The sequence below is a fragment of the Folsomia candida genome, unplaced genomic scaffold (assembly GCF_002217175.1).
Source record: "Folsomia candida strain VU population unplaced genomic scaffold, ASM221717v1 Fcan01_Sc008, whole genome shotgun sequence".
Taxonomy (NCBI): domain Eukaryota; kingdom Metazoa; phylum Arthropoda; class Collembola; order Entomobryomorpha; family Isotomidae; genus Folsomia; species Folsomia candida.
Window position 1 is genome coordinate 5,274,866 of NW_019091200.1, and position 13,387 is coordinate 5,288,252.

At 35.6% G+C, this 13,387-nt stretch overlaps 2 protein-coding genes and 1 long non-coding RNA gene across 4 annotated transcripts; all 3 read left to right on the top strand.

Moving 5' to 3' along the window:
• The first annotated feature begins 2,150 nt into the window (after positions 1-2,150).
• LOC110853570 (zinc finger and SCAN domain-containing protein 10) lies at positions 2,151-6,428 on the top strand. The gene is made up of 9 exons (XM_035854635.1): positions 2,151-2,371; positions 2,934-3,254; positions 3,768-3,858; positions 3,939-4,328; positions 4,390-4,675; positions 4,778-4,985; positions 5,055-5,091; positions 5,162-5,217; positions 5,524-6,428. The coding sequence occupies exons 2-9, from the start codon at positions 3,082-3,084 to the stop codon at positions 5,912-5,914; spliced, it is 1,632 nt and encodes a 543-aa protein (XP_035710528.1). The 5' UTR covers positions 2,151-2,371; positions 2,934-3,081; the 3' UTR covers positions 5,915-6,428.
• A 2,402-nt stretch (positions 6,429-8,830) lies between these two features.
• LOC110853430 lies at positions 8,831-10,433 on the top strand. Of its 2 annotated transcripts, none has more exons than XM_035854702.1 (5): positions 8,831-9,126; positions 9,210-9,325; positions 9,389-9,568; positions 9,925-10,060; positions 10,130-10,433. In XM_035854702.1, the coding sequence occupies exons 1-5, from the start codon at positions 8,953-8,955 to the stop codon at positions 10,214-10,216; spliced, it is 693 nt and encodes a 230-aa protein (XP_035710595.1). In that variant the 5' UTR covers positions 8,831-8,952; the 3' UTR covers positions 10,217-10,433. The 2 variants fall into 2 exon arrangements, with proteins under 2 accessions (XP_035710595.1, XP_021957385.1); XM_022101693.2 differs by having other exon boundaries at positions 8,832-9,126; positions 9,183-9,325.
• An 82-nt stretch (positions 10,434-10,515) lies between these two features.
• LOC110853694 lies at positions 10,516-11,787 on the top strand. Its single transcript, XR_002548244.2, has 3 exons — positions 10,516-10,571; positions 10,755-10,909; positions 11,054-11,787. It is a non-coding gene; the product is annotated as an uncharacterized LOC110853694 (long non-coding RNA).
• The last annotated feature ends 1,600 nt before the right edge of the window (positions 11,788-13,387 follow it).

Genomic DNA, 13,387 nt, shown 5'->3' on the forward strand with positions numbered 1-13,387 from the left:
ATGAAATGGAGAAGAAGGGCAATAATAATGAGGTGGGTGGGTGTGGGTACCTGTTATTCCGTGGAACTGGGATAAATTGGCAATTTATTTAGTTATGAAAGAGTTTAGAATGTTTTGGGATAGGTATTTTTTATCGTAAACAAGATAATTTTGGGAATTTGAAATTTGTTTTTTATTCTGTGGCACAAAATGAACTTTAAAGTTTTGGATTTTTAAAAGAAAACTGATACAAATTATGCAAATAATTAAAAAGTGCATCCATATGTTCGAGATGTTATAAGCAGATTTGGTCAAATGATTCGAATGTGTGAATAACAGTCACTGTCGCTAATTTCTCCTAAATTTTGGGCAATGAAGATGATTTTAGGAACTATACCAGTTTTTAAATGGTTTATTTATTTACCCCCAAAAAACTGTAAAATTGTAATACTTGGAAGCCTTTGAAGTTATATTTCAGGAAAATCATATTAAAAGTACATGAATAGATTCTTTCATGAATAGATCGTTAGAAAACTGTATTGGTATCATCAAAAAATGGGAATCAAATTATAATTATAAGAATTACGAACCAAGAACTCGAATACTTCAGCATACTTACTTTCTCCCCACGGAATCATAATCATCGTCTCAGACAAAAAAAAAATAATAAAGTCTGCATTTTTTTCGCCAGAATTCGCGCATCTCATCCACTTGTCATGCCGTGTCAGTGTCACCTATTGGACCGAGTGTATCGACCTCATTTCCATCCCGTCTCCTTTGGCACTGGTGGTGGCAGAATTCTCCGAGAAAGGAAAGCCCACTTACATACTTATTAGACTTTACATCACACCGAGCGAGTGCTGTCAGGGCCAGACTTGTAGCCAAACCAAACCACGCACCCGGATTGGCCCACTTTCTCCCCAGTCCACCAGGCAACCAAACTTTCACTCACCTGCTCCATCCTCCAGGAGGATCAACTTTGGCCAAACAAAGAAAGCCTAGAACGGTATAAATAATACCTTTGTGGATGACAAGACTGGAAAATTGTTACGTAAAATGAAATGGGAAACTTATGTATAATTTGATAATTTTTATACATGAAAATTCACTCGGGGGTCTGGAGCTCAATAAATTTTGTAAGTTTTGTAAAGTTAGGGGTATAAATCTGTACAAGATAAATAGATACCCTTGATCTGAGTAGATTTAACTGAGTAGATTTTCAACCTGATTTTGTTTCATATATTTGAAAAGGTTTGTAGAAATATTTGTAAGTTTACGGTGAAATTGGTTTGTAAGTTTACGGTGAAATTGGTTTGTAAGTTTACGGTGAAATTGGTTTGTAAGTTTACGGTGAAATTGGTTTGTAAGTTTACGGTGAAATTGGTTTGTAAGTTTACGGTGAAATTCGTAACCTTATTAATTTGTCAGGTTTCAAAGTCATTAAAACTAATAATGGGAGTATTATTTTTAATTTAAACTTAAGGTATTTCAATCTGATTTGTCTATGCTGAAGAGGCTTGTTCTACAAATATAAAAGGTATAAAACAAATATATAAATATAAAAGAAAATCAACTCATTTTTTGTATCCCAGTAAGAAAATTTTGTAAATGTACACACATTTTGCATAACGTTGCAAAGATTACGAAGTAAATCAGGAAAATCAATCTTTGCTATACTTCCACGTGTTAAAGACATTTCTTTTTTTGTACCATAATTTTCCAAGAATTACACAAGTACCCAATTTAATAAAAGATTCCAGTAAATTCCCTTCATCATCAGTTTAAAAAATGGTGTTCAAACGTGCCCGCATTACCAATAATAAGCACGCAACGTTTCAAATCTCACTCGGTTTTTGACGATTTATCAAAAAATGAGTTCAAGTTGGAAATCATGATCATCCTGGAGGCGAAAGTGGGACAAAAGAGGGAGAAGTTGGTCCAGAGAGAGGAAACCATCCATGATTTAGTTGAAACTCTGATATGTAAACGCATGCATTTTATAAGGCGAGAGAGAGCGAGAGATAGATGTCTATTGGGAAGGCTGCCCGTTTCTCTACCCGAGTTTTAGTCCTCCCTACTACCCGGGTTTTAGTGACTAAGGAAGGAAAGTGGGACATGACCTGGTTGAGATGCGTGTGCGTGAATTCTCCTTAACCCTGGCCCTCACACACTTTTGCACCACACTGGCCCACCGTCGCTGGGAGGAGAAACATCAACATCGTGCCAAAATTTTATCGGATAGATTGCAGTTTACTAGTTTTTTCTGCGTGTGTGTGTGTGTGGATAAAGTTGTGCAATAATCGACGTGTGAAGTATTATGAGTACGGTCCGAGGAGACATTTGGTGAAAGGTGGAAATACGGAGAGGAATTTTGTCACCAGGATAAAATAAGGTAAGAGAAAATTTTTGCATGTTTGCTTTATTTGCTAGAAACTAAGAGCAAGAACTTGAGATTTTAACAGTAATACTAATAATAAATCAGTATTTTTTACAATTTTCTGAAAAATTGAGACAGAACATAGTTTTTAATGCAAAATAGTGAAAATTTTTACTAACTTTAAAATTTCATATTCACTTTCACATTCAGAAATTTCTACCTGCATTCTATCAAAAATCAATTCTAAAAATTTCTAATTACACTTTTGGCACATTAATTAATCAAATCAGAACAAACTGCACAAATCTCTCCCTTAATTATTTCCCAAACCTAGAACCTGACCACCTTTCTCTCCCTCGTAAAGCATGCCCAACTAACGAAATTAATTAATACCAAAATTTTCCTTTCCTTGCCTTTACTTTCCATTCCCAAATTGGACACCAAATCCACTGCATTTCATCCAAAATTACACAATGCTCTCAGTTTCATCCACCACACTGCGTGATCTGCTTTCACTCTGTCGTGCTGCATGGGTTGTTATACAACTGTGCGAATCTGTCTGTCTCTTGCATTACAGGAGGGAAAGTAGCAGTTGTTCGTCGCTGCGGGTGCGTATCCTATCCCCGACCCGGGTATCATAATACCCTACAAAGAGAGAGAGAGAGAAAGCAGGAGAAAGTCGGGAGGAGAAAGTAGGTCGCTGGTTGTTTAGGTGGTTGGTTGCGATGGAGGGTTTCGAGTGCAAACTCGTCTCCTCAGCAGCATGGCCATTTGACCCACTTTCTGCCCAGGAACTCCTCCTCCTCGAGCGGAAACCCCCACTTTTCGCATCCTCCGATTCCCACCAAACCAATAACAACAAACTCCTCGCTTTCTCCACGCTCAATCTCAACTCCAGGTGAGTGACGACGAATTATGAATTTCTTTTTTTCATATAGCTTAGGTAGTTTCGCTAATTTATTGGTGCTTCTCTGGGATGCGTGAGATATGAAAAGGTGTCGTGTTGGAGGAAGTAAATATGGGATCGATTTTGGGTTTGGGGTGAAGAATTTTTTGGGGAAAGGGAAAGTTTGGAAATTTTGATTGGTTTAAGGAGGAAAGTTTACTTTGTTTCGGGTAGTGTTTCATGAAAGGGAGGGAGAAAGTAGGAATTTTGTTGGGGTGAAAGTGCGTATTTGGAAGTTAATATTTCTCTCTATTTTGAAAAAATTTGAAGAATTAACAAACTTAAACTTGGGTTAAGTATTTATTTTATGTAAAGTTTATTCAGTTATTTTTAGTGATTATATGAGGGTTAAGTCAGAATTATGAAGCATAATAAAATTTAAATTTGAAAAAAAAATTCTTCGCATTTTTCGAAATTATAAACAAAAATTACTAAAATTACACATTTCACCCATTTCTTTCCCAGCTCGCTATCTCCGTTCGATCTGAATCTGTCCTCTGCCGACGCTGAGGACGCCGTGTCCTCCTCCATCGTGGGCGTTGATGCCAATGTCGAAGTAAATCGCAAATCTGTGCTGTTCAATTTCCCAAATAATTTCCATAAACATTTTTATAAATTTCAATTATATTTTTCAAGGACATCAACAATAATTCCGGCCTCGTAGGTGTCTCCTTCCTCACTCTCGAACCCCTCGTTGCGGCCGAACTCGCGCCCAGTTCTCAATCCCGAGTCCACATTTTACGAAGTTGTTTCGCCCCCCGGGACGTGGACGATATGCAGAATCAAGATCAAAGTCAAGGACAAGGGGACCAACAACAAGCCGTCGCCAACAATGGGCAAACACGAATTATGTCCTCACCGCCATCCGCTTCCTCCACAACTATGAATTTCAAACATGAAGTCACTGAGCTTGAGGATGAAAGGACGCTCCCTAAATTTGCAGAGATTCGCACCTTCCATCCACCCCAGCAGCTTAGAGATGATCGAAACCAAACTGTGACTGGAAGTGATGCCAATAATGTGGAGGTACATAAATTGCAAAAAATATAATATGCAAAAATAAATTGCGAATTTTTTTGCATCTCAGGTTGATTGCGACGACGTGGATGGGATCTACTTTAGTATCCAAGAGCTGGATCAGTACGACCGTGATGGAGGGAAACGGTACATGATTGAAGATTTGATGGGCGATGGGTGCAATCCTGTCGATGGGGACGGCGACATCGTCGACAGTCCGGAATTTCTACCGCCCTCGACCGTAACAACGCTTGACGTGGATTTGTTGGATGTCGACGAAGATGATGACGACGTGGGGCAGACGTCAACCTCAAATTCGAACAGTTTCGATCTCGATCTCGATTTGGATGATAAAGGTGATAACGATATAGAATCGATTATTTTGGGGTATTAAATTAGCATAATATTACCAAATCTGGGAAACAAAACGCATCAAATGAATACCTAAATATTTTCAGAAGGCGACTACTCCATGGATGTCGACATCGCCGAGTTACGTCGCCACAAGCTACCCCAACTCGAAGGCGAGGATGGCGAAAAACAAGAATTGAAATGCAAATTTTGTGGATTTGTGTGCTGTTCAAAGAGCAGTTTGGGCATTCATGAACGACGTCACACGGGCGAACGTCCCTACGCGTGTAAATATTGTGGTCGTCTCTTCAACAGGTTTTCAACTAAATTTATATTTGAATCTAATACCATATTTAAAATTGTACAATTTGCTTACTTTAACAGTGCACAATGTTGCAAACATCATGAGCGATTACACACGGTATGTAAAATACATACATGCGCAAAATACCTAACAAAATGGAGAATCATGTGAAATTATTTTTTATTAGGGCGACAAACCGTTCGAATGCCAATACTGCGGCAAAAAGTATGCCGTCAGCACAAGGTAAGGTTTCCAAAAAATAATATAAAACATAAATAGCGGTAAAATAGCTGCAGTACCACAAAAACATGTATGCATATCAAGAAAGACCTGTTTACAGAATAATTATTTGGCACATTGTTTGTAACTAAATATGTAAACTTTGGTCATTTTTCAAGTAAATACTTGCATTTTTGGCGAATTTCAAAAATCATAAAAATTAAGCCAAAAAACTGTATGAAATTGCACAAAAAACTTATACTCAATGAACATTACGTCCAACTTTCTCCCAACCTAACCAAAATTTCATATCACTTGTCCTTTTCCCAGACTCAAACGCCATGAACGCGTCCACACTCGTGAAGAACCCTACAAATGCGGCGAACCTGGATGTGGAAAAACGTTCCGATGGTTCGATGCATTTCGCGACCATCGCAACACCCACAACGGCGTGGCCCTCTATCTCTGCTCCGTCTGCGGCAAAAGCTTCACTTCCTACCTCAAATTCTACTACCATGAACGAGGTCACTTCCTCAAACGGGAGCGAGATCGGGATCGCGACCGTGCAAAAAAATTGCAACTACAATTGCAAGGCATCAACCCGGATCAAGTCCAACCACTCATGGCGCCAGCCCCACCAAAGAAAAAGAAGGCTGCCGCCAAGAAGAAGAAACCAGCAACTCCGAAGACGAAACAGGTCGCAAAGGCGAATCGGGGTTAAACAAAAAAGTCCAAACTATGAAAATGCACAAGAAAAAATCTATAAACTGATAATTAATGTGTTCATTACGACTACAGCATTAAACCAAAAACCAACCAACCAAGAAAGATATTACGTATGTAAATTAGTAAGAAAACAATTAATACTCACTGGATCAATTTAATTATTGCGGATTGATTACCAATAATCAATCATTGATTGACTTACTTACTTGAAACGCTACCCATAATAGTACAAGATCCATGATTATGAATCATTCGCAGAAGAAAAACGGAACGGGTGCATCAGAAAATTTGTACATATTTTACAATCTTAAATACCTACTTTGCAGATCTCATTCTCATTAAATATTCCTAAAAAATGTGGTAGAAGTAGAAATACATATTGAATTGCTCGTTAGTTTTTGTCTTATCGTAATAAATAATAATAAATATTGGTATTGTGCTTAAACGTACCAGCTCATGGATAAGCTACGACTGTGACATGCATAAAAACATAAAATATAGAAAAATTATTGATGAAGGAAAGTGTAGTCGAAAATTAGAAATTGTTTTACTGTAAAAAAATGTCCTACCGTTTGGCACTGAAAATGTTCCAAATATTTAATTTGATAACGACTCGTTCGTTTGTTATCAATTTATTTATGTGTCCGTGGCGTACGCACCGTAGAAATCTCAACCTCAAAAATATTTAACAAGACCTTTTGCTCCAAGAGAAACTTATCCAATAGAAATGTTACGCTTAATAAAGAAAGAATTATAAAGTTATAAAATTAGGATTATTATCGTAATCGTAATCGTTGTAGTGAAACCGATCGACACGTTTTTTATAGATATTCACGAAAATTTGTACTTTATTATGGTTTAAACAACAATCTCAACTTGAAATTTTCAAGTAACTGAATTCTGAGTCAATCCGTACCTTTTTGCGTAGAAGGGTTAGAAACGATTTACAGAATTCAGATTCATATTTAATGAAAAATTATGAAATTACGTAATTACGAAATTGGATAAAAGTGTGTGATTGGTTTAAATGAAATTAACTTTTTTTTATATAGAAATTGCAATATTTTTTAACTTATTTCGATTTCGGTAGATATGAAAACCGGAATTTTTTTACCCAACCAATTTGGCAAGATGTTAATTTTAGAAAATCTTCATAATTTCATATTTCATTATTTTTTTGGAATCGTGGAATCGTAAAGTACAACATAGTTTGTGGCGAGAAGAATAGAATCAATATGCGAGAATTATAAATGTTTGAATGTTTCATATACCTACATGCATATTATGTAATGTGATTAGTGATGTGTGTAACGATGTCTCTATTTTACGGGTGTGGCCATACTTGATTATTTTTGTGTACCCCAATTTTAAGGAGTTGTAAAATGTGGGAGAACTATAAAATAAAATAAATTATTGATGGTGTATGAAAAAAAAACGTGCGTAAGATCATTTTTGTGATGAGATAGAGATAGTGCAAAACAGATCTTTTTAAGCATGATTAAAACATGTGTGCTAAATCTGTAAATGAAAACAGGGTTCTACTGCATTTTGTATTTCAATTGAATTTTAAAAGCAATTAATCCTGACTACATAATTATGCAGATTTATGTAGATAAGTATGCATAAAGAATTCATATACAGGCATAAATTATTTTTATACAGGTCTAACGTATGAAATTTAGATTTCTACCACAGTGTTGTCTTGTTTAAACAATTAAATCGTATGAACAAATCATATGAGCATGGCTAGTAATCTAAAAATTTAAACTAATAAATTATTAGTAATAATCTAAAATGAGCCTAATTATTTTATTATTTCACATCCGTTATTTTTATTTTGGCGTTTAAATTGTTCAATTTCGTATGATTCGGCTAATGTACTCAATGTGTGATGAACTCACGAAATATGAAACGGAGTACTTAAAATCTAATACTTTTATTACCATTTTATTGCATTATTAGCTCACCCTGCGTAGCACGGGAGCTATTGAATTCCTCTTGTCCGTCTGTCCGTCTGTCTGTTAACGACCTTTTTGCATCAATTGATGCTAATTAAAATGTACCAGGTCCATTTTTTAATAAATTAATAGCACCGTTGGTATCTAATAATCACTAACACAAAATGATGCGAAATAATTGGTGGACGCGATATACTACGCACCAATAGTGCAGAATCTCCGGGAGAAAGAGTCATACAATTTTGACATAAAGTTTTCAGAATTAAATAGGCCACTTGGCACCACATGCTGCGCAGGAGGTGCATACTAATTCGCGCTTTTCATCATTTTTCCGTTTATATTGCACCCTTGGTGCAAGAATATATAAAAATTATGATCTATTTTGTCGGCTTATTCCGCACCTTTGGTGCAAAGTTGTCTAAATCATTATGAACCTTATTTTGTCGCATTATTCTACACTATTGATGCAAAAAAATCTTAAAATTCTACACCTACTTATTCCGATTATAATGCACCATTGGAACCAAATTATAAAGTTTTATACTTATTTTGTGCACTCATTCGGCACCATTGGTGCAAAATTATATACATCCTAATTTATATTGCAGGGTGAGCTACTTCTAACGTTACTACGGTTTATTTTATTATCTAATACTTGTGCGAATATGGAGAAAAATTATTTTATTTAAGCCGTCTAAATCAGACAGGATTGGATTTCGGAAAAAAAATCATGAAACAAAACAATTGTATTGCAATTTCGCGACACATCTTGAACACTGTACTTTATAATTGGGCAGCATTTCTCTTGATACCAAAATATTGTGTCGTACGACAAATGTAATCATGTCTCCAATAGGTTTACGGTCAGGACTAAATAATTTGCATAATCTTCAAAAAGTGTAGCTGGTCCAGCCAGACAAGATGAATGGGTACAAATCAACGATATATTTATTATGTACACACGAGTCGTATTTAGATATTTACAGTATTTTTTAACTCGCTACAATATATTTTTTACTGACAAATTATTTAAATCTGGATTTATGTAAATAGTACACTTCAATTTCGAGACAACATGAGCCTTTATTGGTTATTTTTCCTCTCAATTGTGATATTGTGCCCCAATTACAGTCATCTTGTTTATGCTGATACTGTCGAAAACGGCAATAATGATAATACAGCCAAGGCAAAAGATGCCGACCTGGTCCCTTTGGTCCTGCCTAATGTCACGTTCTGTGAGAACACTGTGGTAATCGAGTTTTAATAAATAATTGACTAATTAATTAAGTAATTAATTAATTAAAGTTGAACCTGAATGCCTCCTCTTTCGAGTTCCGATGGACGCTCAATGGTCTCCAAAACTATTATGAAACGGTTCGGAAATTTTACGAGTCGGTTTACTTCACGAAAAATATAAGTCGCGTCCACAGTGGGATCGAATTAACGGTGTAAGTGTTGTATGTATTTTGGAATTAGCAAGTATTTTGAACGTATTTAAAATAATTTGGTAGCCACATCCGGGTGGGAATATCTGCAAAATCTGTAATGGCGACGGTGCAAGTTTCCCCGTATGAAGAGATGGCGATCGGTGCCTCGTTCGAGGGTCGATTGTACATCACTGCTCGACATGGAAATGCGTCTTTTATGACAACCAGGACCAGCAAGTTGAAGGATGATGTTATGGAGTTCAAGTAGGAATTTTTAGATTTTGGCAAATATTTTTAGGTTTCGGGTGTATCGGGTGTAATTTTTGCTAATTGGGAGATGAAAATTGCGAATTCTTGTGATAATGCCATATGATATCATATGTTTTAAATTGTTTATGTAAATATGTAGTAGCAACAATTGTGCCAATTTAGGCTGAAAATTTTTCAAATTTCTGCAATTAAAATATTCAAAATTTCTTGTATGAAAAGTTTTCATAACTGTATGAATGTATGAAATATGTCTCGTTTTGGGTTGCAAATTTCTGCTGGAAATTTCGAAATTCCTGTTGTAAATTTTTTATATATTTCCAATGAAAAGTAATTTCATAATTTTTTTACAGATGGTATCTCGCTCAAACTGAGCGAGAAGAGATTGGTCGCCTCATGGAGATTTATACCGACGCCGTGGTGACCCACCCAACTCGAGAGTCGTTGATTCTACCTCTGCGAGATAGGTTGAAACAAGCCGTGACTCTGGTAAATTGGCAATTTATTATTGCTTTAATTAATTATGACGATTTTAATTATTTTGAATTCCAATTAAAGGTTTTCAAAATTGTGCGATATGGAATCTCTCCCGTGTTCGAAGGGCGCCGAGGTTTGCAGCAATGTAGTAAAGAGGACTACAATTAAGTATGTGTAGCACGTGTGTAATAATTATCTAACAATAGATTAGTTTCATTGAGTTCATAGTTAATGAATGGATTTAAATATTACGGTGGCATTTGGTTAAGAATTAGCAAGTTGCGTAAAATGAATGATGTAGACAACCTTGTCAAATTTGTAAGAATGAAAAAGTGACGGACGGAGTTATACATTTATGATGGAAATAAAAACGACACAAAGAAAATTTGTTTTTTGCATAACTATTTGCATTGTTTCATTTCCTGTCGTTAATGTGAATGGCTGGTATACGACGCACATACATACATCCAATTTGCACAATTCTTTGCACTGGTAGAAATTGGAAGCGACATAAGCAAGTTTGGTAAGAATTGTAATTTTGCAAAATTCTATTTGATATTTAAGATAATACGTATAAAATACGTATAACTATATAGGTAAAAATCCACTGAAATTTTTTCTCTGCAATCTTCACGTTACTAAATTCAAATATCGGCAATTAAATTAATATTTGACATAATTTTTTGCAATCCACTATAATTTGCAGATAATTCCACGCCATGTCGAAAACACTGTTTGTCGCTATCACCGTCACGATCACAATCTTCGCCATTGGAATGACTCTGGCCGAACGGGAGGAATGCAAATGTGACATCGATTTCGACAAGTATATGGAAACGAAACTGTTTTGCGGTCAAGATGGTAAGTATAATTTAATTATGGTGACAAATTATGCAGAATAATATGTGTATTAATACAAAAAACAATTATTTTACACAATTTTAAAGTTTTTCATGTTAATATTTATTTCTTCAGTTAAAAACAATTTTCTGTCTGTGATTTTAGTTCGTGGATGTAAGAGCGATATGCTGTATGCCTGCAACACCGAGGGGGTTGTGAACATAAGGGAAAATTGTACCAAGGAAAATCTAATATGCGTCACAAGCTGCACGACAGGGAAATATTGCGTCGGAAAGTGTCAGCAGAAGTGATCATCTGCAGAATAAAAATGGAATAATTGTAGCAATTTGAGATATTAAATTTGGAGAATTGAGAGTAAAAAATATGTAATGTGAGAGTCATTTATTTTAAAATCACATTTTCATGTTATGCTCATCAATGATGCAGCATCTTTGATAATCGGATCAGGATCACCAATATCAATGCGTCGTTCAACGCCGTTCTACTGATTTATAATAGGTTGCCTTTTTTTATTAAGCAAAAGAAAAGATACATCAAGTAGATGAAAGGCATTTTTTAATCCCAAAAAATTTTGCTGCGCATGCCCCGTCTGTGTCAAATTTAGATTTGCAAAAACAAAATCCGCTGTTTTAGTCTAGAAAATCTGGCGACAATTAAAAATTTCCAACAGTCGAATATACGTAATTTGCGCAGTCATGCTTACAAGGTGTTACGTATATATGATTATACATAAATAAGTGGTACACAGTGAGAGGAGACAGGAGAGTATTTATTAGTAGAGAGTTAAAGATGGAGTGATGTACAGATTCATAACTAATTACATATACATATCTACGTAGGCATACATATACCTAACACTACCCTCTCACGAAAAAATTTTTCTCCTGAAAAATAGTCGGAAAGAGTGTGTAGGTTTGCAAACTAACAATTTCAGTAGTCACAATTTGAAGTAGAAATTTAGATGGTTTGGGACATACATAGGAAAAATTCATGGAAAAATGAAATATGAAATGACTCCGGAAAACAAACATGAACAAAGATTTTGCATGAATAACATTGAACAATTTAATACACATATCTAATGACGCAGTAATTTTGCAGGGCTGGAACTTGAGAAGATGGTATGGCTCGCAATCGGTGGTGGAATTGTGTCATCTCAGGCGTGGTGGTGGTTGACTCATATAAAACTTGCAGATTGGGACAAAACGATGAACAAAGAAAAATACATTTTTATGGTCGTGGTATGTGGTCCATCGGGACATCGGAGATACATAAATACGCAGACTTGTGAGGGTTTTCTCTGGGTGACCCATAACCGGACAACTCGAAGACGCAGGGTTTTGTGTGGGTGACCCATAACCGTGACTCGTTAAAAAAGGGGAACTATGTACAATGTGGATTTCCATACTTGAACACGCAAATAATATGTAGACGTTGCTCATTACAAACATTAATCTCAAGGCGTTATATTTCATTCTCAGCCTGGGAAAGTGGTGACAACGCAGATCGAGCATAAAAGTTCAGCAGAATTTTGAGACAAGGTGAATCAGATTACATTTTTGCAACAAAATTTGATAAAGAATTGGGACAATTTTCCAGACGAAATGAATAAAAATGACATTTTTGCAAATATTTTGCAGAAATTTTGATAAATTTTGAACGAATTTTGATCAAAATTTTTCAGAAATTAAACGGAATTTTTTTTTTACAATATTTTTACGATTTTTTAACAATTTTGAAGGACAATTTTGCATATTTTTTTTACGTGTTTAAAACAAATAACGGAATTTTGAATTTAGCATATTTGCTCGAATTATGAAATGTAAATTTTGGACTGGAGATTTGGAAATTTTAAGAATGGGGGAAGATTTTCAGGGTGGTTTAGAACCAATTTACAGACCTGATAGCATCCGGGAGGATAATCCAATTTACAGACCAGATGACGAAAATTCACAAAAAAAGTTTCACAGGAAAATCACACAGTTTACGCAAGGTTTTGAGAAGAGAGATTTGGGAAGTTTCCCTATCGGAAGCAAAATGACAAGCTCTAAGGGGCGGTGGTCAAGCTGCTTAGTCGTCGCAGTCGTAGCAAATTTGGTAGGTGATATGTCTTGCGAAGAATTTTGAAAATTTTAAAATCCATTGTGAGTGGGAGGAGCGAAAGAAAGTACTCGACGGTACACCAATGTTATGTATATATGATTATACATAAATAAGTGGTACACAGTGAGAGGAGACAGAGGAGAGTATTTATTGGAAGAGAGTTAAAGCTGGAGTGATGTACAGATTCATAACTAATTACATATACATATCTACGTAGGCATACATATACCTAACAAAGGACTCGTGTCAATCTAGGTCATGGTGACATGAAATGGGAAATTATCAGCAGAAAGAAAACAATATTCTACTTCCTGACCGTCATCAGTTTCGCCACGATAATATTCTATTCCCTGTACTTTGAGGGAAGTGTGTTTA